The 25,373-nt window shown below is 50.4% G+C and overlaps 1 protein-coding gene across 1 annotated transcript; it reads left to right on the forward strand.

Annotated features, from left to right (window-relative positions):
* The first annotated feature begins 16,549 nt into the window (after nt 1-16,549).
* LOC140680707 (uncharacterized) lies at nt 16,550-22,687 on the forward strand. The gene is made up of 2 exons (XM_072919033.1): nt 16,550-19,069; nt 22,550-22,687. Exons 1-2 carry the CDS (start codon nt 16,550-16,552, stop codon nt 22,685-22,687), a joined length of 2,658 nt encoding a protein of 885 aa, XP_072775134.1.
* The last annotated feature ends 2,686 nt before the right edge of the window (nt 22,688-25,373 follow it).

Here is a 25,373-nt window from a genome sequence, read left to right on the forward strand (position 1 = left end):
AGAGCAAAGCAGAGCTGGGGAGAGCTGGGAGAGAAGATAGGACAAGCTTCCCCCAGGCAGGCTGGGCCCCGCTGAGCTGGGTGCTGTGGATGCTGCCAAAAGCTCCAGGCTTGGAAAAACATCTCCTGTGCTACCCAGCAATGCAGGGGCATCGGGCACTGCAGCTACAAGACAGACAGCTGTGTGTCAAACAAGATATTGACTTACGTGGAAGACACACGTCAGTATCAGCAAAACGAAGATGAAGAAAAACAGCAAAACCACAAACTTGCTCACGTACACCACAGCCTCTAGTTTCTGCTGTGAGGAATGGAAGGAAGGTCACGGGGGTAAGTGGATTCCTTCCATTCTCCTTCCTTCCATTCTCCCTTGCCTAGAAGGACACACGCAGCAGTGCCTGCAGCTCTCCTACCTTCTCTGTGAGTTTCTTGCCCTTCCCCAAGGCCATGTGAATGATCATGTTCTCTTGCAGACGACACTGCTCCATGGGATCATAGGCTCCCTGGTTCTCTTTTCTCTCCCTGAGCACGTTGAGAAGCAGCCTGGTCTTCAAGACCATCTTGGTACAGGCCTGCTTGAGCTGGGGAAGGCTGCAGTCCTTCCTTAGAGCTCGTTCCACGTGGGCCATGAATGCCCACAGGCCTTTGTGTGCCTCCAGCAACTGCCAGTGCTGATCAACATTGATTTCCAGTTCTTTTGGAACGGGCGCAAGGTCTGGACTTTGGGGGCTCCAAGGTTTATTGAGGATCATGTAGTCTTCCTCCTCTGGGGTTTCACGGATGGTCAGGAGGTGCCTGTCTATAGAGGAATGCTCCTCTTCAGCCGAGGCTCCTCCTCTGCTGCTCGCAGCGGGGCGGCTCCGAATCAACAGGTCAGAGAGAAAATCCAGGTTCCTGTTTAGACCCTGGTCAGATATGGACCTTCGCTCCACTTTCAAAGGTCTCCAAACCTCGTAGAAAAGCTGATTATATCCAACCCGATACTGGCTGTCCTTCTTCTTGTGCCATTTGTGTGTCCTAACGTAGTGCTTCTTGGGAGCTGGACCTTCCTCCTCATCTCTGTGTTGTCCAGTGATGAAGGCATCGTCAGCACGTTTTAATCCACCAGCTGCAGCCCAGGGGTTTAATCCTTCTGAGTATAAAGGTGACTCCATCTCTTGATCCCAGCTTGAGGGTGTCTTTTCTACCACATGCTTCAGCCAGGCAGGCTGGGGCTGGTGTGGGACAATGCTTTCCACAGTCTTGATGCTTTCAGCCTTGTGCACCATCTTCTTGAGCTTGGCCCTCAGGTCATCGGCACTTCTTTGGCCTTCGTGCCCCAAGAGATGCTGAGGGGGATATGAATTTGGTCTGGAACTGTCCAGGCTGCTGACATCACCCTCCGTGCTCAGGGCCAGGGCAACCGCAAGCGTTGCAGTTCCATCATCTCCCAGTGAAGGCTCCTTGGGCTTGAGGCTCAACACTGGGCTGCTGTTCAGCTCTCTGCGTTGTTCCATGTCCATTGTTTCTCCCCGTGCCTCTAGCGCAGTTGTGTGAGCTGGAGAACACCGAGAGAGCAGATCAGCGGCTGGGCACAAGCACAGGCTCAGTGGCTACCTGGAGCAGCAGGAGCTGATCTCAAGGCCAGGGAGCGCAAGAGAAGAGTGGGGGATGTGTTGTGGAGAGGAGAAGAGCCCTTCAATCCATCCCATTATCCCCTTGGGGCAGAGAACAGAGCTGGTCCATTCCTGGTGTCTCCTGGGGCTCTGTTTGGACGGGAAGGAAAGATCCCTGGGGAATGGGTTGGCTGTCACAGAGGTTGCCACAGCTCCAGAAGAGCAGGCTTGGGTGTCTCTGCAGGAGCCAGTGAAGGGCCAGAGACCCCAGAGGAAAGATCAGCACTGCAATGGGGGCACAGACTGGCAGGGGAAGAAAGCCCAGGGACTCCTTTGCTCCGGGGCCCTTCCCAAGAGCAGCAGCTCAAGCTGTTCCAGCAGGAAAAACTTCCTCAAGGGCGCCAGAGCTCTGGGCCTGTGCTATGGGAAAGCTGGGGCTGAGCCAGCGAGAGAAGTGAGCTCCCTGGGGACCTTGGAAACCTGGCTGTATCTGTTTGCCTGGCCCTGTTGTGGACAGGATGTTCTGTGCCCTGTGCCCAGCTAGAGCAGGACGGTGCTTTGCTCACCCTGCACAGGCCAAGGCGGGGATGACAGTGCTTGCTGTTCAGCCTGCAGAGCGCATCACGGGCCCTGCCCTTTGTCCTGCCGTGGCCAGTGGGGTGGCGCAGAAACCAGGCTGTTAGGGGAATCACCAGATCTCTTGATGGGCAGACATTGCCTTCCAGCACCAGGGAAGGGCACGGGGCATTCCTGCTTTCCTTGCCTGGGGACCATGGTGTGGATAGGGAAGTCGTAGGTTTGGTGGGCCCAGCGAGCTGTTCTTCCTCCAGGCAGTATGTGACACACAAGCTATGTACAATCCCCAGGAACTTCCCATCCCAAGGTGTTTTGTCCAAGGCCTGTACTCCAAGGGGAGATCAGGAGCCCCCCTGCAGCATAGGGCAGTGCTGCAGCATCTCCCCAGCCTCAGGCCAAGTGGCAGTTTGAGCTCCCCCAGCCCCTCCGGACACCAACCGCACTGCGGGGCGCTGGTGCTGCACAGCTTCTGGCACAGGAACTGGATGGTCCTGCAGGGGCTCTCGGGCTGGGGACGCTCCTGGCACAGGCAGCAGGCCGCCTCCTTGGGCACTTGGCTAAAGACAAGAGGGCATATTGCAGGAACACCTGGCCACCCAGTCCATGGCTCCATCAGAGCCCAGCTCAGGGAAGTCCTGGATACCACACATGGGGGTTGTGCCTCACTGTGTGCCACAGCTCTGGGAAAGGCCCCTGACTCCCCATGCCAAACATTGAAAAGGGGATTTTAACCTGGAAAGTAGAAGTGCTCCCAAAATACCACATGACACAGAAATGCACCCGCCTGAAGTTCCAACTCCCCTGTGAGAAACCTGCAGCAAGTCACCCGAAAGGTGAGATTCTGCCTCTGAGCCAGTGAGTTTTGGCACGTTCCCAGAAGGAACAGCAACTCTGGAGCTTACTGGGCTTGTTCTGGTTTTGTGGCACAAGGATTTGTTTCCCAAGTAGAGCCCTTGTCACAGCACTAGGGGCCTGCTGGTGGCTGGGGCTCAGTCACACACACTCACAGGTTTTCCAAGCTCACTGTGGACTGCAGCAGCAGCAGCAGCAGCAGCGTCTGTGGGGTCACTTGGGTGGCACTCAGGTCTCTGCAAGCATTGGAAAGAGCTCATGAAATTCCACGGTGACAATGCCAGAACTCTGCTCTGAGAGCAGATGGCCCGGGGCCCTGATGATGCTGGTGCTGCTGGCAGAGGCATACACTTCTGCCTGCTCCAAGAGAAGCCATTCTGGAGCCCAGCTTCCCTCTGCCTCGCCCTGCTCTAAGCCAGCCCATGGGAATCAGGAGGGCAATCCTGCAGCTCTCGTGGCAGACAGATGCCACCAGAAAGGATTGCCCCTCTCCCGACTCTCCTGCTGCTCTCCCCTGAGGGCACCCGAGTCCCTGAAGCAGGCAGGAGCCTGGAGCTGCTGGCACGAGTGCAGTTTATTCCCAGAGCCCTGCGGCCTCTCCACCTGGCCCCAGACCTGGATGGGCTCTCATCCCTGAAAGTTTGTGTCCCAGTTCCTGGGTTGCTTTGCAGCTGGGGACACACCAGCACTGCTTGGCCTTTGCCTTGCTCTGCTGGAGCCGGGCTCGTTGTGTCTCCAGCAGACTCAGGCCGGGCAAGGGGGAGATTTGCTCGAGCACTTGCGCTGCTTTCCTGAGAACAGGGCGCTCGAGAGAGACATAGGTCTCTGTGGATCTGCTCCAGATGAGCCAATACTTACAGAGAGCTCACGGAGGGCAGCTTGAAGAAGGCAGCGTCAGCAATGACAGCCAGTGGGTTGTGGCTGAGGATCCTGAGAAAATACAGAGCTCTGTCAGGGCTGATGGTGAGGATGTGAGCTGCGTGTGCCGGGCACGTGGGGACGGCCTGGCGGCTTTCAAGGAAGCCTTGCAGGGGGTGAGCAGGGCAGGAGAAAGGGCCTTTGCAGCTGCACACTCCTGGTGCTCCCTGGCTGACATCCACTGTCAGAATCAGGACTTTCCCCGGGGCAAGTCTGCTTTTGCCCACAGACCCGGCAGAGACCCTGCAGAGACTCGCCCTGGCGGGCCTTTAGCCCTGGTGCCACTTACAGCTCCTGGAGGAACTGCATCCCATGCCAGGCTTGGAAAGTGCCGCTGCGGATCCGTGTGAGGCCATTCCCGGAGAGATTTCTGGGGAAAGAGGAGGTCACACACAGGAATCAGGCCTGCCCTACAGAAAGAGGGGGCAAAGCGGGATCTCTTTGCAGGAAAGGTGCAAAGCCAAGGTGGAAACGGGAGGAAACTGCTGCTTTCTCAGTATTTGTAGCCTGCCCAGGAGAGGAAGCAAAGGCTGAACTCTCTTTCTGTTCCACGATGCAGCCAAGGCTGCAAGAACTGGCTGCTCTGATGGCTGCGTGTGGACAAGCTCCCTGGGGTCTGTGCCCTGGCGTGGCCTTCCAGCCGTCGGCATTGACCTCTGCCGCTCAGCTGGGCTCTGGGCAGGGCAGATTTAGGGGAACAGAAGCATTTTCCTACACAGGAAGGCTGCGCAGTGCAAAGGCTGAGCTGAAGATACCAGAAAGAAACTTGGTCACTCACAGAAACTTCAGGAAAGGCAGTGGCTCAAAAGCCCGTTCCTCAATGGACAGGATCTCGTTGCAGGACAAATCCCTGTTGCAGTTAGAACAACAAATGTCACTTCCATTTGCCCTGTCCCTTTTACTTGCCCCTGCAGCCTGCATCCCAGGAGGGACAAAGGGCACCATGTGCCTGCGGCCTGAGCAGCAGGGCCCCAGCGAGCCCTCCTCCGCCCTGGGCAGGGCACGGTGCTTACAGGTGCTTCAGCAGGAACAGCCCCTCCAGGGAATGGCTCTTCACAGCCCACAGCTCATTGTCTCTGAGCACTCTGCAAGGAGACACAGGGACATTGTGACAGCAGCCACTGGCCTGCAGCAAATGGGATCGTCCTGGGAAAATCTCCTGCAGCAGCATGACTGAAGCATCGCTCTGGGTCACTGCAGGGATCGTCCCCACTCCTGGCCAGAGCAGGCCCTTGCTCCTGGCTGGCTGAAGCTGAGCACAGCTTGATCCCTGGGCAGACAGGCACGGGGATCATGCCCTGGGCTGCAAGAGACTCGCAGCAATTCTTGCCCTGCTGGGAAGCTGTGGTGATTCACAGCCCTCCTTGCAGAGCAGCCGAGCTTTGAATTCCAACGGAAGTGGGTGGAGTGGGGGCAGCTGCTCCAGCCCCAGACCAAAGGAGGCAAAATCCACAAACTCCTGCCATTTGAAAGGCTGCAGGGCACTTACAAGGTCTCAGTCCATGGGTAGTCCTTCCAGGCTTGTTTTCCAAGAGTAGCAATGGAGTTGCCAGTGAAATCTCTGCAAAGAGACAAAAGACCCGGTCCCCCCTCAGGAAAAGCCATTTCCCTGCCATTGGCCTGCTGAGCTGGAAGCGGGCTTTGCCTGGGAAGGCACAGTGTGCCCAGCCTGGCTTCACCCTGATGCCGAGCTCAGGCCCCCCCATCTGTGGCCAGGGAGTGCCCCGGGTGTCCCAGGTGGGCTTTGCAGACACAGGGAGCTGAGGAGGGGCAGCTGCAGGGCTCTGTGGGGCCGCGGGACTCACAGCACGGTCAGGGCTCGGCGGCGGCTGGCCGGGGGCACGGTGGCCAGGCCGGTGTGGCCGCAGTTCAGCTGCCGACGGCCTGGGCAGCGGCAGGGCTCTGGGCAGAGCTCCTTGGCCACTCCCGGGGAGGGGGCTACTGCCAGCAGCAGGGCCAGCAGGAGCAGAGCGCGCACGAGACGCATCACCAGGTCCATGGCGAGGCAGGACTGGCTGCAGTCACCTGGGATGCAGACCTGAGCTGGAGCTGTGGCAGTTCCTGTGTCACAGTGGTGCTGCCGATGTCACAGTGGTCCTTCTCATGTCACTGTAGCATTGCTTGTGTCACCGTGGTGGTTCTTTAGAACTCGCAGCAAACAGCAGTTCAGGCCATGATGTCACCAAATGACTCTGTCTCAGAGCCGTCAATCTTTGGAATCATGGAATGGATTGGCTTGGAAGGAGCCTTGAGGTCCATCCACTGCCACCACTGCCATGGCAGGGAAACCTTCCGCTTTCCCAGGCTGCTCCAAGCCCCCTCCAACCTGGCCTTAGGCACTTCCAGGGCTCCAGGGGCACCACAGCTGCTCTGGGCACCCTGTGCCAGGGACTCCCTGCCCTCACAGGGAAGAATTTCTCCTGAACACAGGATCTAAGCCTGCTCTGTGTCACTGTGGAGCCATTCCCATTTGTATTGGCTTTGTGTGGCCAGGTTTTGCCATGGGTTTGGGGCTGCAGGTGCTGTTGACATTTCTTTTGCTTCTCATTATCCTGCTCTGATTTTCTTGGCAATAAATGTAATGAATATCCCCAAGTTCTGTCTGTTCTGTCCATGATGGTGAGTGGGGAGGGATCTCTCCCTCTCTTTCAGTAAACTGATGAGCCTTTCGCTGGCTTTTCTCTCTGCTCTCCCCTTGCGCAGAGCGGTGACAGCGCTTTCGGTGCCGGGTGTTATGAACAAAACAGCCTGGCTGGGACACTTGGCTTGGGCTAAGTACTGACATTGAAATGTTAATTAGCTAATTGTTCCTGGGAATCACCTACCTCCCCCCACCCTCACTACCATTTTAGGACTGGGATGCAAAATAATCCAGTGGGATCATGGGAGGGGGTTTTGGGGATGAAAAACACCCCTAAATTGAAAAGATGGGCACAGTGGATGGGGCTGGATGGGTGTGCTGGTTGGGGAAAAGGGAACCCCATCCCTAGTCTGTGTTCTACCTGTCACCATAACCTACAGACGACCAGAGTGGACTGGGCTGTGGGAAGCAGGAGCAAAGCAGACACACACTTCCTGGTGTTACCAGGAGAGAAGGAGAGGGACAGCTGCTGCTGGACTTGGGCAGCATGCTCTGCACATCCCCTTACCCTTTGGCTACCAGTGTGCCAGGAGGAAAGGAGAGAGGACGGTCTGCTGGGACTTCAGATATGGACTGCACACCTCTTCACCTCCAGCTACCAGCGTGCCACGGAGAATCCAGGGACAGACTCTGCAGCCTGCTCACCCTTCGGCGACCGGAGAAGCTACAACAGCGGGGGTGAGCTCCTTGTTGAGCCTCTGCTGAGCTGACTTTTTAATAAAGAGCTGACTATTAATAAAGGCATAGACCCTGTTCATTTCAATTTGGGGACTCGGTCTAGGGATAGCCACGCCCGAAGAGGAACCCTGGACAGCTGGACAGCTCGATCGCCTGCTTCGAGGGACCCTCGGAATTTGCTGGCTACCAGACCCTAGGATCAGCGTGAGACGGGCCACGCCGAGGAGCAACGCAGACGAGCCACGTGGAGGAGCGACGCGGAGGCGGAGACGCGGAGGCAGAGAAGCAACGCGGAGGGACGACCACGTGGAGGAACGACGCGGAGGCGGAGACGCGGAGGCAGAGAAGCAATGCGGAGGGACGACGGATTGGTGAGAAAAACTGGGAGGCGAGCGAGTGAGTGAATGAGTGAGACGGGGGCCAGCAGCTCGGACCCCCGAAGTGAGAGGGACCCCCTAGTACCGCGTTTTCGGACTCCTGCGAAGGGGCCGGCCGGGAACGGGGGGAAGCGAGTTGAATAGAGAGACTGAGGCCTCTCCTTAGAGGTAAAGGCCCTCCCCTGGGCATGTGGAGGCTCTCTAGGGATAAAGTAAGTCCCTGGCAATCAGGGCGAGGGAGTTGTCCACAGCAGGGCAGGTGGGATGTCCCTGGCAGGAAGGGGGCATGTCCTGGCAGATAGGGTATAGGTCCTGGGAAGAAGAGGGCATCTCCTGGCAGGGAGAGGGCAGGTCCTGACAGGCAGGATCATGTCCTGGAAGGCAGGGCCAGGTCCTGGCAGGTAGAGGGCATGTCCTGGCAGGCATGGTTATGTCATGGCAGGCAGGGGACATGTCCTAGTTGGCAGAGGGCATGCCCTAACAGGCAGGGGGCATGTCCTGGCAGGAAGGGGACATGTTCTGGCAGGCAGGGAGCATGTCCTAATGGGCAAAGGGCATGTCCTGGCAGGCAGGGAGCATGCCCTAATAGGCAAGGGACATGTCCTAGCAGGCAGGGGGCAAGTCCTGGGAGAAAGGGGGCATGTCCTGGCGGGCAGGGGGCATGTTCTAACAGGCAGGAGGCAGGTGCTGGCAGGTAGGGCATGTCCTAACAAGAGGGGGAATGTCCTGGCAGGCAGGGGACAGGTCCTGGAAGGCAGGGTACATGTTCTGGCAGGCAGGGCCAGGTCCTGGCAGGCAGGAGGCATGTTGGGGAAGACAGAGTAGGTAAGCAAGTAAGGAAGCGAGTAGAAAGGCAAGCAGGCTAAGCCTAGTAGGAGAGTCAGGCGAAGGGACTTGGCTGGAGTTCGAGTGTAAGGCTCGGCAGGACGTTCGACCTTACCTCGGCAGGGAGACCAAGCTTCCTAAGCCTAGTAGGAGAGTCAGGTGAGGGGACTTGGCCGGAGTTCGAGTGTAAGGCTCGGCAGGATGTTCGACCTTACCTCGGCAGGGAGACCAAGCTTCCTAAGCCTAGTAAAGAGGTTGGGCAAAAGGCCAAGTAAAGAACTAGGGCGAGACCTACCCAGGGTCCAAGCCTAAGAAGTCCATCAAGAAGTCCAGAAGAACAGGAAAACAAAAGACAATATATGGGAGTATGATTAGTGGTTATCCTAGGCAAATGAAAGGGATAAATGCCAGGAGTGGAAGGTTAGCTAGAAAAAAATGAAATTCAGTCAAGAGATTTAAAATACTAAGGTTTGGGAAGGAGCCAGATGAACTTTAGTTGCATATCAGAATATTCCATTTTAGAGAGAGACATAATCTAGGGTATATTTTTTTTTCTCTTTTTGAGGCCTGAAAATGGGAAGAGGTTATAGCAAAGGAGCGGATCCTTCAGAAGAAAAAGCAAAGAGAATTCCTCCTAACAGCCCCTTGGGGAAATTGTTAGACCAATGGGATTCTTGCGAAACCACAAAGGGTCTGGATAAGTGTAAGATGATACATTACAGTATAGAAGTATGGCCGAAGTTAAAATTACAGGGAGAGTGGCCATGGTATGGAACCCAAGATCAGTGGATGTGTAATCAGTTAAACCAACACCTAGAAGCCCAAGAGGACCTTGATGTAGAACAATTATCTTATGCAGCTTGCTGGCTGGAAAACTCTAAAAAAGATGAGACTGTGAGAATATGCAAGTTACAAAGAAATAGAGAAGAAGAGGATGGAGAAAAAGAGACTAGAAAAAGGAAAAAATGGGACCCCCTTTAATACCTACCCCACTCTACTCCTGCTCCCTCCCCAACCGTTTCCCCAGCTAATCCTTCGGCCCCTTCTATTCCATCATCCCTTCCCCCAGTTCCCTCAACCATCTCCCCAGCTACTATTTCCCCACCTGGTGTCTTAGGAGAAGGGCCATATTGTAACACGATCCAAAGTACCAAGGGTAGAAAAGCTTTTTCCCCTTAGAGAAGTGCCTATGGGTGGGGCAGTGGGAGGAGTTGGGTTCGTAGATGCACCTTTGACTGCTTCTGAAGTTCGGGGATTTAAGAAAGAGCTAGGAAATTTGGTAGAAGACCCTGTTGGAATATCTAATCAGTTAGACCAATTCTTAGGACTGAATATTTATACCTGGGGAGAGCTGAACTCTATTCTAAGCATCCTGTTCTCTCCAGAAGAGATCCGGATGATCCGAACAGCAGGGGTGAAGATATGGGAAAGAGAAAATAGACTGGGACCCCCAGGGGACCAAAAGATACCCTTAGTAGACCCCAGTTGGAATCCTAACCAGGAAGAAGGAAGGCAAAACATGAGAGACTATAGGTCCCTCATGATGAGAGGAATCAAAGAGTCTATCCCTAGGGGAAGCAACACAAAATTGACCTTTGATAGTACTCAGGAGAAAGATGAGACCCCAGCAATTTGGCTTAACCGACTAAAACGAAATTTCCAGTTATATTCAAATATAGACCCAGATAGCCCAGAGGGTCAAGTCCTCTTAAAAGTCCAGTTTGTCACTAAATCATGGCCTGATATTAGACGAAAGCTCAAAAAAATGGATGACTGGCAAGAAAAGAACATGAATGAGTTGCTCAAAGAAGCTCTAAGAATATATTTGAGGAGAGATGAAGAAAAGGCCAAAACTAAAGCTAAAATTATGGTTGCAGTTGCTCGAGAAAGTGTAAGAGCAGAGAAATCACCAACACTGATGTCTAAGCCAACTTGGAATAGACCAGGGGCATTATCAAAAAGGGCTAGAGACCAACCAGCACCATCCTATGAAACAAATAAGAACTTTAATGAGTTCAGGAAACCTGAGGCCTCACAAAGCAACAGGAGGTGCTATTACTGTTGTGAGATGTGTCTTATGTTTCAGTTTAATGAAGCAATGCAAAAAGAACAAAAAGTCTTAGAAGAGATTTCAAGGGGAGATGACTAGGGGTGTTGGGAGTTCAATAAGCAAAGAGATATAATCAACCATCAACAAGAGCCCTTGGTAAACTTTAAAGTAAGTCCCCACTAAGAAGATTTTGAGTTCTTAGTTAACACAAGGGTAGATAAGTCCAGGACAAGTTACCAGTAAGAGTCAACATTGGGAAGGAAGTCTGTGAGGTTTTAGGAATGAAAGGGAAGGCCAAAGTAATATCTTAAGAAGAGACTTGCAAGTCCTATGAAGGGTAAAGATTATCCCACGAGATAAAAGGTAGTTCAAGTCATGAATTGACCCACTGGGGAATCCAAAGTTTATGCAACCACTTTTTTTTAATGGGAGAACTTATATATTGGAGCATATGACCTGGCAAAAGCAGTCACAATAAGGTGTACGATTTGCCTGAAAACTGACCAAAAGGTAATGAGAAAACAAGCACATGGGGGAAGAAAACTTGCTTTAAGATCTTTCCAGAACATACAGGTAGATTTCACTGAAATGCCCTCTGTGCAGACGTACAAGCATTTACCAGTGATCGTAGATCATCTCACTCACTGGGTGGAGGCTTTCTCAGCCAAAAAGGAAACTGTGCAAGAAGTCGCAACAATAATCTTAGAAAAAATCACACCTCGATACGGGCTAGTCAATAACTTTGACTCAGACCAAGGTCAACATTTTGTTGCTCAAACTTTGCATCAAGTAACAAAAGCCCTGGAGATAAAGTAGAGATTGCACACCCCATGGCATCCTCAAAGCTCAGGAAAGGTAGAAAGAATGAATAAAACTCTTTAAAAAAGTAATAACCAAATTAATTAAAGAGACAGAAAAATGAATTAGCTCAAGTGTTTACCTCTTGCGCTCTTGCGCATCAGACCTCGACCTCGGTCCGACATAGGGGTTTCTCCTTATAAAATGATGTTCAGACTCCCTTTTCTAACCACCCCTTTCAGTACTGCAGATTATTTAAAAGGGGAGGCAGTAACTTAAAAATATTTAAAATCATAAGAAAATCCCTAGAAGGCCTCAGAAAGAAGGGGTATCTTCCCCAAACCTCCCCTCTGGATACCAATGCCCACAACATCAGTCCCGGGGACTGGGCGTTAATAAAATCCTGGAACACCACCACTCCACTAACCCCCAAATTTGAAGGACCTTTCCAGGTGTTACTCACCACACACACTGCGATGTGAACCCAAGAAAAAGGCTGGATCCGTATCCCCAGAGTAAAAGGACCAGGACCATCCCCAGACGCCAAACCAGACCCAACAGGGTCACCCACCTCCTCTTGTGCATAAGCAGTATTGCTAGAAGCTGATATACGGTAAGGTGGTAATAACCGCTCCTGAGTTAAAGTACCCTTGTCAAAGTTTAAGTACTTTGCAACTGTTTAATAAGAATAAGTGCCCTTTAGAGGGTCACCCAACCCACCTCTTCCTGGGCATAGACAGGTATTAAGGAACCAAAAGACTTAAAGGTAACTTTAAAGAAGACTTGCTAAAAGCTGATATACAAAATTAAGAGAATTACCCAAAGAAGCTAACCCTCAAAAGCCAGAGACTGTAAGTTGATGTGGGCTTAAGCCCGATCAAAGAATTAGAGGAGGGATTTGTTACGAACAAAACAGCCTGGCTGGGACACTTGGCTTGGGCTAAGTACTGACATTGAAATGTTAATTAGCTAATTGTTCCTGGGAATCACCTACCTCCCCCCACCCTCACTACCATTCTAGGACTGGGATGCAAAATAATCCAGTGGAATCATGGGAGGGGGTTTTGGGGATGAAAAACACCCCTAAATGGAAAAGAGGGGCACAGTGGAGGGGGCTGGATGGGTGTGCTGGTTGGGGGAAAAGGGAACCCTATCCCTAGTCTGTGTTTGACCTGTCACCATAACCTACAGAGGACCAGAGTGGACTGGGGTGTGGGAAGCAGGAGCAAAGCAGACACACACTTCCTGGTGTTACCAGGAGAGAAGGAGAGGGACAGCTGCTGCTGGACTTGGGCAGCAGGCTCTGCACATCCCCTCACCCTGCGGCTACCAGAGTGCCAGGAAGAAAGGAGAGAGGACGGTCTGCTGGGACTTCAGATAAGGACTGCACACCTCTTCACCTCCAGCTACCAGCGTGCCATGGGGACTCCAGGGACAGACTCTGCATGCCTGCTCACCCTTCGGCGACCGGAGAAGCTACAACAGCGGGGGTGAGCTCCTTGTTGAGCCTCTGCCGAGCTGACTTTTTAATAAAGAGCTGACTATTAATAAAGGCATAGACCCTGTTCATTTTACCAGGCACCCGGCATCCAGCCAGGGCCAAAGCCCGGCCGGCGCTGGGAGAGCCCAGGGAGCTTCCTGCAAGCCGGGCCATGCCGGAATGTCCGCCGGGAGAGCCTGAGGGAACCACAGCCCCAATGGCGGGAAGCGCTGCAGGCCTGAGGGGCGGCAGCTCCTTCTCAGCGCGCCTGTACCGGCAGCGGCGGCGGCCGGGCCGTGCTCGCTGGGAGTCCCGGTGCAGCCCGGCCCCTGAGGCGAAGCGCTCCGGCCCCCGGGCTCTGGAGGCGGCAGCACCAGGACACCGACGGCAGAGCTCCCGCCGCGGCTGGAGCGCCACGCTGGCGCCAGCAGACACCAAGGGGCAGCGAGCGCCATGCGAAGGAATCTGCGGGCAGCTTTGGGAAGGCCGGCACAGCCCCGCAAGCAGCGCCCAGAGAGGTGCCCGGGAGGTGCGGCCGCTCCGCCGCACAGGCAGCTCCGGCCGCGGGCAGCGGCACCGCTAGCGGCACCCCCGGCCTGAGGGGAAACGCGCGGGCCAAGAGCTTGGGCCGGGGCGGCTCCAGCGGTGACTGGGGCAAGGCGGCCTCCCGGCCTGGCCACAGAGTCACGGAGCCCCCAAAGTCACTGACGATGGAAAAGACCTCCGCCTTCAGCGCGTCCATCCTGTGCCCGATCCCCACCTTGCCGGCCAGGCCGGAGAACTCAGTGCCACCTCCAGCCACTTCCTTGGACCCCTCCTGGCCCGGCCAGTCCACCACCTCCTTGGGCAGCCCCTTCCGAGGCCTGACCACCCTTTCCATGAGGAAATTGCCCGTGTGCCCGAAGACGAGCTGCTGAGGAAGCAGAGCTGCTGAGCAGGAAGCTTTGCCTGGGACTCAGGGAAAATACACGATTTACAGGTTTGCAAGAAGGGCAGCACCACAGGAGGATGGTAGGGATGTCATTGGGGCATGCAGGGAGAAAGGTAGAAAAGTAAAGGCCCAGCTGGAACTGAATTTGGCCAATTCCATGAAGGAGAAGAGAAACTGCTTTTGTTGCATTTCAGACTAGCAAAAGTTTAGTAGAAGTAGTTTGGCTAAGGCTTAGAATTCTTAGTAGGCCATAGGCTGTGTGTTGTTAGAAACAGTTGTTAGGTAAGGGCAGTACGGAATACTGGAGAGGTAGGAACTTATTTCAGAATACATTCCAAGAGTAGGCTTTGGTAGAACATGTCATTATTCACATGATGGATGGGTAGGTCTTGGGGGAATACATTGTTTTTACCTAACAGAGTGAAGAGGAGTTATAATCATAAAAGTGTTCAATTTAAACAAGGACTAATCTGTAAATAAATGATTGTTGGAGTGTAACGTTGACAAATATGTGTTGAATTAAGCAACCGTTGATATAGACTCTATATAAAGGGAATGGTTTGTTAGCTCGGGGGTCTCTGACTTTGGACATTAGTCCTCAGGCTCTCAGGGCCCTCAATAAAGCACCGCATAAAACGACTTCGGTTGTTTTGTGTTCTCTTTACGGGCAACAGTTTTCTGTCGACCTCGGCAGGACTCCGAGGGTGGCTGGGGCGGTTCGCATTCTGATCCACTCCACGCTGGCACCGAGGATTTCTCGGGGAGTCATCGGTCTGCGCCTGACCCCCGCACCTGACGGACGACTGTGGAAGGTAAGCCCGAAGGTGCTTTATTTTCTGTTGTGGGTTTTGGTTTCCTGCCCATAAGACGAGGCATTAATCCTCGCTGGGTTGGGATATAGACGTCTTGGTGGAAAGCCTAGGCGCCGACCGTAAGTCGAAGCAATAGCTACGCAGGCTCGGCACTTGCCCCTCGCGGCATCGAGTAGTGGCAAGTTGGTTGGTTTAGTTAATGTTTCTTTTCACGGTATTGTTGCAGCTAATAATCATTTCTTTGTATTTGATTTTGTTAAAGGTACTTTTAATTATAATGTGGTGTGTGCGTTTTGTATTATAGATGATGCCGTTTAAGACATTTAAGGCATTGGTTCAATCTAATGGGAAGGTGCCCAGGAATACTCCTTTAGGATGCTTACTGAGACGATGGAAAAGTGCGGGGTTTTATCAGGATTTGGATAAAAGAAAAATGCTGGATTGTTGTAATCATTGGTGGCCCCTCTATGCATCTGAGGGGGGGCCGGAGTGGCCCCTGAATGGCACATTGGATGCCTCGCTGATAACCCCCTTAATGCAATACCTTAGGGAAAATGAGAAATGGGATGAGATACCGTACTTGGATTTGTTTTATTATTTAGGACAGAAAACTGAATGGCAAAAAGAGTGTGATATTCTGGTATTAAAGGTTGAAGATAATCAGGATGAGTGTTCTGGGTGTAAGGCAAGGGAGGTATGTGTAAAATGTGCTGTAAAAACCTCTGGACAAGAGGAGGATTTGTCCTTATTAATTGCTCCTTCTGCTCGTCCTGTTCCCTCGGCGCCATCACTCCCTAGGGAAAGATCAGAGCAGGAGCAAGAGGAGTTGGGGACTGACTCTGATGAGGATGAGGATGAAAGGGAAACTATCCATTTTGATGATTCTCCGGGGAGTCAGGCTGAGATGCAAGCCCCTGCCAATTCTAATTCTCACACCCGTTCCCCCGTAGAACAAAGAACCCCTATTGCAGCAATGACCCGGCATGGGAGGCGGAATAATGAAGGGCCTCATATGATAGCACCCTTGAGAGAGGCCATGGGTCCTCAAGGGGGAAGGGTTCTTATAAAGGTTCCTTTCTCCCCGGGTGATTTGGTAATTTGGAAACAATCAGCTGGCAGCTATCGGGAGGACCCCGAAAGGGTGGCACGAGTAGTGAAAATGGTGATTAAAACTCAGAATCCTGATTGGAATGATTTACAGGTGTTATTGGACATTATAATGGATTCTACAGAAAAGGAAATGGTATTACAGGCAACCAGGGAAAGGGCCAGGGAAGAGATAAGGTTGCAGAGGACTAGGGAAACTTTGGATGAGCTGGTTCCTAGTGATGATCCGGGGTGGAACCCGAATAACGCGGAGGGCTATAGAGCCATACGAAAATATCAAGACCTATTAATAGAGGGGGTTCGGACGGGGATGCCTAAAATATTGAACTGGTCTAAGTTATATTCAATAAGGCAAGAGAAGAATGAATCACCCTCAGCCTTTTTAGAGAGACTGAGGGAAACTGCTCGGCGGTATACTAATTTAGAAATTGATGAGGAACCAGGTCAACTACAGTTAGCCCTATTATTCATGGGACAATCGCAGGATGATATTAGGAAGAAACTACAAAAGTTGGAAGGGGATGACACCCGAAAGCTTGATAAGATGCTGGAGGTAGCATGGAAAGTGTATAATAATAGAGAAAAGGAAACAGCTAAGCGGCAGCAGGCAGGGATATTGGCAATAATTCAGCAAACTGCGGGACGGGGAGGAGGTCAACGAGGCAGGGGTCGCGGAAGGGGTCGTGGTAGAGGATTTGGAGTAGGAAGGGGAAGCTTCCAAGACTTAGGGTTACTAGGAACAAACAATGGAAGACAGAATGGGTTAGGGCCTAATCAGTGTGCTTTTTGTCGCCAACTGGGACATTGGAAGAATGAGTGTCCAGTGAGGAATGGGATAGGGAATAATGCTGGATTAGTGGGAAGATTCCCAATGATGCCAGTAGATGGTGCCCAAGCACAGGCTCAGGCGATGATGCTTGGAAATTTTCAGAATCAGAGCGGACTAGACCGGGATTTGAGGGTAAGAATAGAGGTAGCTGGAAGGGAACAGGAGTTTATGGTTGACACAGGAGCCACACATTCAGTTTTGAATAAGCGATTAGTACCCCTTAGTGACACCACGGTACAGGTAATAGGGGCTACGGGTCAATTAGAGGAAAGACCCTTTTTGCAACCCTTAAGTTTAAAGTTTGGAGGAAAGGAATTAGACCACCAATTTTTATATATGCCAAATTGCCCCCAGCCTTTATTCGGGCGGGACCTACTATTTTTGTTGAATGCCAAAATATTATTTGAGGGAGGCCGTGTTAAATTGGAGATTCCAGATGAGGAGATTGGGAAAATTTTTGTAATTCGAGAAGTGGATCCAGCTCCAATCCCTGATGAAATTAGTAATGCCGTGGTGCCTTGGGTATGGGAAACGGGAACCCCCGGGAAATCCAAGGCGGCACACCCAGTTGTGATAGAGTTGAAAGAAGGGGCAAAACCGGTGAGAGTTAAACAGTACCCCATTAAATTAGAGGCCCGAAGGGGGGTGGCTCCAATGATCACTCAATTTGTAACCCAAGGGCTATTGAAGGAATGTAAATCAGAATATAATACCCCAATATTTCCAGTGAGGAAACCAAATGGTAAGTATAGGTTAGTGCAGGATTTAAGGGCCATCAATGAAATAGTTAAAGACATTCACCCGGTTGTTGCCAATCCATATACCTTGCTAACATCTGTGTTGGAGCGATTTGAGTGGTTCACTGTAATTGATTTAAAAGATGCCTTCTTCTGCATCCCACTGGCAACAGAGAGCATAAAGTACTTTGCTTTTGAATGGGAGGATCCTACAACAGGAAGGAAGAAGCAACTCACCTGGACCCGGTTACCCCAAGGTTTCAAAAACAGCCCTACTGTTTTTGGTAATCAGCTGGCAAAAGAGCTGGAGGAATGGAAGACAACCCAGGTAAAGGAATCTCCTACTTCTTACATAATACTGCAATATGTTGATGACATCCTTTTAGCCACACAGGACAAAGGAACTTGCATTGACCTTACCATCGCTCTGCTGAATATGTTGGGACAGGCGGGATACCGGGTCTCCAAAGAAAAAGCTCAACTGGTAAGGAAAAATGTCTTGTACCTAGGCTGCGAATTGACACAGGGTCAGAGACGCCTGGGAACTAACCGAGTGGAAGCTGTCTGCTCGATTCCCCTCCCTAGGAGTCATCAAGAATTAAGATCCTTCCTAGGTATGGTGGGGTGGTGCAGACTGTGGATTTTAAATTTTGGGCTCATTGCCAAACCTCTGTATGAGGCCCTGAAGGAACCCCAGTTGGATTGGACTCCCATCAGGAAAAAGGCTTTTTTGGACCTGAAACAAGCACTAAAAGAAGCCCCAGCTCTGGGGCTGCCAGATTTAAATAAAGACTTTCAATTATATGTGTATGAAAGGCAGAAATTGGCTTTAGGAGTCCTAACACAGAAATTGGGATCCTGGAAGAGACCTGTGGGGTATTTTTCTAAACAACTGGATGCAGTAAGTACCGGCTGGCCGCCTTGCTTGCGGGCTGTTGCGGCTACGGTGCTCTTAATACAGGAAGCCCGGAAATTGACTTTGGGAAGAAAGATAGATGTTTATGTTCCCCACATGGTAATGGCTGTTTTGGAACAGAAGGGGGGTCATTGGTTGTCATCTAGCCGAATGCTGCAGTATCAAGCTATTTTAAGGAAGCAAGATGATGTGCAACTTCAAACAACAAGCCATCTTAATCCAGCTGAGTTTCTTCGCAGTCAGGTGAACGAGGATGAGCTTGTGCATAATTGTGTGGAAGTGATTGAACAGGTATATGCCAGTAGACAAGACCTCAAGGATGAGCCTCTGGATGCAGTAGATTGGGAGCTGTTTACGGATGGATCCACCTACGTAGAAAACGGAATCAGGTATGCGGGATACTCTGTTGTTACAGTATTACAGGTTGTAGAAGCGCGTGCATTGACACCCGGTACGTCGGCTCAGAAAGCTGAAATTATTGGACTCACTAGAGCATTGATATTGAGCTCTGGACGAAAGGTGAATATATGGACTGACTCCAAGTATGCTTTTGGGGTGGTGCACATTCATGGTGCACTATGGAAGGAGAGGGGGTTGTTGAGCTCCCAAGGGACTGCTATAAAGCATCGGGAGGAAGTTTTGGCTCTATTGGATGCAGTACATAAACCAGAGCAGGTGGCAGTGATGCATGTCCGTGGACATCAAAAGGAAGATGGGAAGGTCTTCCGAGGCAATCGGTTGGCAGATGCAGCAGCGCGGGAGGCGGCACGACAGGTATGGACTCAGATGGCTTTAGTACCTACTAGGACAAATCCAGCTACCCCTTACTTGTACCAGCCTCCAAGATACTCCAGCGAGGATGAGAAGCTGGCAGCATTGCTGAAGGCCAAGAAAGGTGCTACCGGCTGGTATGTTACTGACACCGGACAAGTGGTTGTTCCCTCTGGGGTAATGAAAGCTATCCTAGTAGCGGAACATAACAAGAGTCATTGGGGTGCAGAGGCATTGGTGAAGTTTTTAAAAGGTGAAATAGTCTCCAACCAGATGTTAAGTTTGGCAAAACGGGTGAATGCAATGTGCCCAGTATGTTTGAAGAATAATCCAGTTGTTAGGAGGCAGGTACAAATGGGAAGGTTACAAATAGGACCAGAACCGGAAGATTACTGGCAGGTAGATTTTTCTGAGTTACCAAGAGCTCAGGGATACAAGTATCTCCTAGTGTACGTTTGCACATTTTCAGGTTGGCCGGAGGCTTTCCCATGCAGAACAAATCAGGCTAAGGAGGTAGTTAAGACTCTGTTAAGGGAAATAATACCCAGATTTGGGGTACCTTTAGGATTGTCATCAGATAGGGGTCCTCATTTTATTGCTCACATAGTTCAGGAGGTTGCCCGAATGTTAGATATAACTTGGAATTTGCATACCCCGTGGAGGCCCCAATCTAGTGGGCAAGTGGAGAGGATGAATCAGACTTTAAAACGGCAAGTTAAGAAGATCTGTCAGGAGGCTAAAATACAATGGCCACAGGCCGTACCCCTAGCTCTTCTCCGAATTAGAATAAAACCCAGGGAAAGAATAGGAGTAAGTCCTTACGAGATTTTGTATGGGAAACCTTACCATGCAACCATTATGAAAGGAGACCCACATGTAACAGAGGACCAGACAGTATATAATTATGTTGTTTCACTACACAGAATTCTCAGTGCTCTACGAGGAGCCTTGCGGTGGAACAGGCCTCTTTCCCTGGAAAACCCGGTCCATGATGTACAGCCCGGGGATCACGTATATATAAAGAATTGGTCTACTGATCCTCTCCGAGAAACATGGGATGGCCCGCATCAGGTGATCCTGACTACATTCACCGCAATCAAAGTGGCCGGAATCGATTCCTGGATACACTACACCCGCGTCAAGAAGGCACTGACTCAATGGGTGTCTCAAGCAGTAACTCCTACGCGGCTAATTCTTCGGGCAAAGTACTCTTAATCATTGTTTTAATAACCATTTCTAAATTTGTGCTTAGTGATGGACATGTCCTTGTTACTGTTTCAGAACCTGTGATTGGAGCTATGGAAGGGAAATCTGTAAGGATGATCTGTGAATTTTCTGACAACCAGGGAGCTGAAGCCAGCGAAATAGTTGTGTTTTGGAAAAAAGGGCGAGTATTTAAAAACCTCACTTCTGTTACAGTGTGGAATATGGAAACCCAGAGAGGTAACACTACTTTAGAATTGACTCATGTCACCCACGCAGATACTGACACCTATGTTTGTTTAATTAGAATACGGTGGAGCTATAGTTTTCAACATATTAGATTGAGAGTTCAATCATGGGAACAGGAGAATTCAAAAGTATCCATGATACCTTATTGGGCAAGAGTAGACATGTGGGATGGACCCCCTCTTAGAATAAATTGTTCATTTACCATACAACAAGAGTGTGGATCTAGGTTCACGGTCACTTGGTGGAAATTCAATAAACAAGGAAATTGGGAAAAACCAGATGGGAGAAGCAATTTTTGGGAAGAAGATGGAAAAGGTGTAGGGTGGCTGAATTATACTCAGCCAAGGCTAGGAAGAGATGAGGGATTGTACCTTTGTGTGGTTGTATGTGGAATAGATGGCACATATGGCAAGACAGAGGTGCAAGGAAGGAGTCATTTAGGGAAGAAGATACACCCCACCCATGGAGTGTACTGGGCTGTGCAGGGGACATCAACAACTTTGACGTGTAGAATAGATAATAACATTTCTTATTCAGAATTTGGATGGTGGTTTCAGTCAGGAAATGTAAATTTAGGAAAGAAATATCAAATAGGGAATCGGTTGGGAGGAGTTTTGACTTTGGTGATAAAGGATACCCAGGTGTTGGATGAAGGGAATCATTGGTGTTGGGTAGCTCAGGACGCATGGTGGGGACATGCTAGAACAGCTGTATCTTTCTCCTGAGGGAGAGCAAAATTTAGAAGAATCAGGGAGGCAAAGAACAGGACTATGACATTTTACTCTAGACCAAAGCAAGAAAATTTAATAGTAGGATTAATAAGGGATTTTGGAGTAGTTCAGAATGTGACAAGGATTACAGCCTGTTTACCATTAGCTCAATCAGCAGGAGAACCAATCCCCTGGGGAATTATACCGGCTGGGGATATGCCTGAGGCCTACCTAAATGTGACACAGAGTTGCAAGCTTGTTCCTAAGAAATATTATGAGTGACAGCATGGATGCTTAATACTTGAACGAGTCACTAGGGAATATTGTCAAGGGATGTCAGGATATTTCACATGGTTAGAAACTCCAATCCAACCATATCAATGTGTTATTTCAGGATCTGCTCCAGTATTAAACCATCACTGTAGCAGAATAACATTAAGAACTGAAAGGGAAAAGGAAGAAGAGGTTTGTCAAAATATTACTCAAACTCAGTCCTTGGAAGATGAATGGGGAGCAATTTGGGGACCCGGCCTTTTAGAAACCTACAGTTATTTGGGAGAAGTTCATTGGTGCGTACAATGGAGCGGGACTAAAAATCAGACTCACTCAAGCGTAATGAATCTACATACTACAAAAAGACAGATTAGGGAACAGAAGGAAATATGGAATTGTATTCAAGTAATAACTTGTGATACCCCTGAGACCCAGATTGGGTTAGTACCAGTGAGAGTTTTGTTAAAATGGGGATGTGAGTGTAGGGGATATAATCATACCATAAGAGGAGAAACTAAGGGAAATAAGAATGGTACAAGAATCATCAGCTGTAAGTCTACAACCATTAGGAGTCCAGGGAATTTGGTATGGGTAATGGGACATGGGGAATGGACCACACATATGCCCATTGACGGACCAGTCACTCAGGTAACTTTAGGGATTCCCACCTTGTGCCCGTTGTGGAAACAATCAAGATTAAAATCAAAACTTAAAACAAATATAAATGATGAAGACCAGTGGCATGAACCTGATGGTGGTGTTAAATTTGGATGGGCACTGGAATCACTCTTTTCACCAATAGCAGCTTATCGGAATAGGGATATGCTATATAAGCTAATGGGGCAAACCGAAAGATTAGCTGCCACCACCAAAAAGGGGTTTAAGGATTTAAATTTACAATTGCAAGCCACTAGCAGGATGACTTTACAAAACCGAATGGCATTGGACTTGTTGCTATTAAAAGAGCATGGGGTATGTGGATATTTAAATCAGAAAATTGATCATTGTTGTATCCATATTCCAAATGTAACAGTCGAGGTCGAACGAGATATATCTCAGCTAGAAGAAGTAGAGGATAGGACCCAAAAATTAGAACAACAAGCAGAACACAATTGGGTAGGGGAAGTATTTAGTTCTTTGGGGCTCCAGGTCTCTGGTTGGATTTCGTCAATAATTCAATATGTGATAATGCTGCTGATTTTAACCTTTGTTGTGCTCGGAGCTTATAAGTGTATGGCAAAGGATTGTTAGCAAAGAACGGCTTCACATCCGGAGACTGATCAACGCGATGACAAGGAGGACCACGCCTTCTCCATCTCCTTCAGCAGATCGAGAAGACGGATTGAAGACTGTTAGTTGAGCATCCTTGCAACTGGAAGATTGAAGGATGCTCAAAAGGGGGGATTTGTTGCATTTCAGGCTGGCAAAAGTTTAGTAGAAGTAGTTTGGCTAAGGCTTAGAATTCTTAGTAGGCCATAGGCTGTGTGTTGTTAGAAACAGTTGTTAGGTAAGGGCAGTACGGAATACTGGAGAGGTAGGAACTTATTTCAGAATACATTCCAAGAGTAGGCTGTGGTAGAACATGTCATTATTCACATGATGGATGGGTAGGTCTTGGGGGAATACATTGTTTTTACCTAACAGAGTGAAGAGGAGTTATAATCATAAAAGTGTTCAATTTAAACAAGGACTAATCTGTAAATAAATGATTGTTGGAGTGTAACGTTGACAAATATGTGTTGAATTAAGCAACCGTTGATATAGACTCTATATAAAAGGAATGGATTGTTAGCTCGGGGGTCTCTGACTTTGGACGTTAGTCCTCAGGCTCCCAGGGCCCTCAATAAAGCACCGCATAAAACGACTTCGGTTGTTTTGTGTTCTCATTACGGGCAACACTTTTACAAATACATCGGCAACACCGGGAAGAACAAGGACAAACTTTGTTTTTATTGAATGCAGGGAGAACATTGAAACATGGGATGAGGAAAACCCTGAGGTACCGATGCCTCCTCTCAGTGTCCAGAGCTTGTGCTTGCCTGCAGCACCCTCTGGCTTTCCCTCAGGATGAAAATAACGGCATGAAAATAACAGTCAAGGAAAAAGCAACCGGGGGAATAACAACAGCCAATGAAACAGCATCCAAAGAGAGCTTTAGCTAAAAGGGGAGGTGAAAAATTGCTGGCATCCCATTAACTTCCTGAAAGTCTTCCTCCTTACTTCTTCATACTTCTTCTGTGTCTTCCTGGGATGCTTTTCACTGGTACTCATAGGCATCCCTGATGCGTTGAATCCATACCAATTCGGACTTTGTAAACGGGGAGCAGCACTGGGAAGCGCCATGAATAGGAGGGAAACAGGAGCAACACTCAGAGGGGCTCCCTGCCCTATTCTGCTCTACATTCTGCGCCTCCTTCTTATCCTTCCTCCCTCTCTGTGGCAGTTTTATACAGAACCTGAAAAAATCAGAAAGGGAAAATAGGGAGAAAAAAAGAAAGCAGCTGGTGATGGAGGCTGGGGGCGACAGGGCTGCTGTGCTCTGCCCTGTCTGGGAAGCCGCTGCTGGAGGAGTTGGGAAGGGGCATTTCCAACGCTACAAAGCAATCGAGTGAGCGAGGTGAATGGGGAGAAAAAGGCTTCTGGACATCCCATCATCCCCAAAGGGCCCTGCTCCTGGTCTGTAAGAAGGGAGGTTTGGCAGGAAGGGCTGCAGCAGGTGCCAGCACCTCTTCCTGCTCAGGGGTGCGTCTGCAGAGCCTAAGGAAGAAGATGGGGAGCCCCAGCAGGGATGGCAACGGCTGGCAATGCAGGGAATGAGCCCTGCATGCAAAAGGCAACTGGAGAGGATGGGAGTGAGTTCCTCACCAGCCACTGTGGGGAGGGAGCAACGAAAAATAAAGCAGAGCCGTCAGTAGAGGAGACCGTTGTGGGAACACAGAGGTATTGGTCGTGCTCACAGAAATTAGGCAGTGCATCGGAGCCCAAGGCATCCATCCCAGCGCCGGTGTGGGAAGGGCTGGTTGGCGTGGGAGCCCCTGGCTGTGCCCAGCGCTGCGGGGCTCCAGGAGGAGTTGCTCTGCACAGGAAAGACTCTTGGTGGCAAAGCAGTGGCATTTGCAGGGAGCAGTTACCTTCTCAGCCACGATTCCCTGGTGTTGCCGGGTGGGGAGTCAAGTGGGCCACATGGGGAGCGCTTCTGGGGATGGAAAATGGGAGATTTGTAACATCAGTTTCCCTGTAATAAATACTCTGCCAGACAGGAGAGGGCAAAGCTCTCATTGCTGTGTGGCTGAAGGCAGGAGAGCAAAGCAGAGCTGGGGAGAGCTGGGAGAGAAGATAGGACAAGCTTCCCCCAGGCAGGCTGGGCCCTGCTGAGCTGGGTGCTGTGGATGCTGCCACAAGCTTCAGGCTTGGAAAAACATCTCCTGTGCTACCCAGCAATGCAGGGGCATCGGGCACTGCAGCTACAAGACAGACAGCTGTGTGTCAAACAAGATATTGACTTACGTGGAAGACACACGTCAGTATCAGCAAAACGAAGATGAAGAAAAACAGCAAAACCACAAACTTGCTCACGTACACCACAGCCTCTAGTTTCTGCTGTGAGGAATGGAAGGAAGGTCACGGGGGTAAGTGGATTCCTTCCATTCTCCTTCCTTCCATTCTCCCTTGCCTAGAAGGACACACGCAGCAGTGCCTGCAGCTCTCCTACCTTCTCTGTGAGTTTCTTGCCCTTCCCCAAGGCCATGTGAATGATCATGTTCTCTTGCAGACGACACTGCTCCATGGGATCATAGGCTCCCTGGTTCTCTTTTCTCTCCCTGAGCACGTTGAGAAGCAGCCTGGTCTTCAAGACCATCTTGGTACAGGCCTGCTTGAGCTGGGGAAGGCTGCAGTCCTTCCTTAGAGCTCGATCCACGTGGGCCATGAATGCCCGCAGGCCTTTGTGTGCCTCCAGCAACTGCCAGTGCTGATCAACATTGGTTTCCCGCTCTTTTGGAACTGGCGCAAGGTCTGGACTTTGGGGGCTCCAAGGTTTATTGAGG

The sequence above is a fragment of the Taeniopygia guttata genome, chromosome 27, assembly GCF_048771995.1.
Source record: "Taeniopygia guttata chromosome 27, bTaeGut7.mat, whole genome shotgun sequence".
Taxonomy (NCBI): Eukaryota; Metazoa; Chordata; class Aves; order Passeriformes; family Estrildidae; genus Taeniopygia; species Taeniopygia guttata.

Coding starts and splice junctions, on each gene's coding strand:
- LOC140680707 (XM_072919033.1), top strand. CDS start 16,550: ATGATGCTTGGAAATTTTCAGAATCAGAGCGGACTAGACCGGGATTTG. Junction 19,070..22,549: donor AAGTGGTTGTTCCCTCTGGG/GTAATGAAAGCT, acceptor TTGTGCTCGGAG/CTTATAAGTGTATGGCAAAG.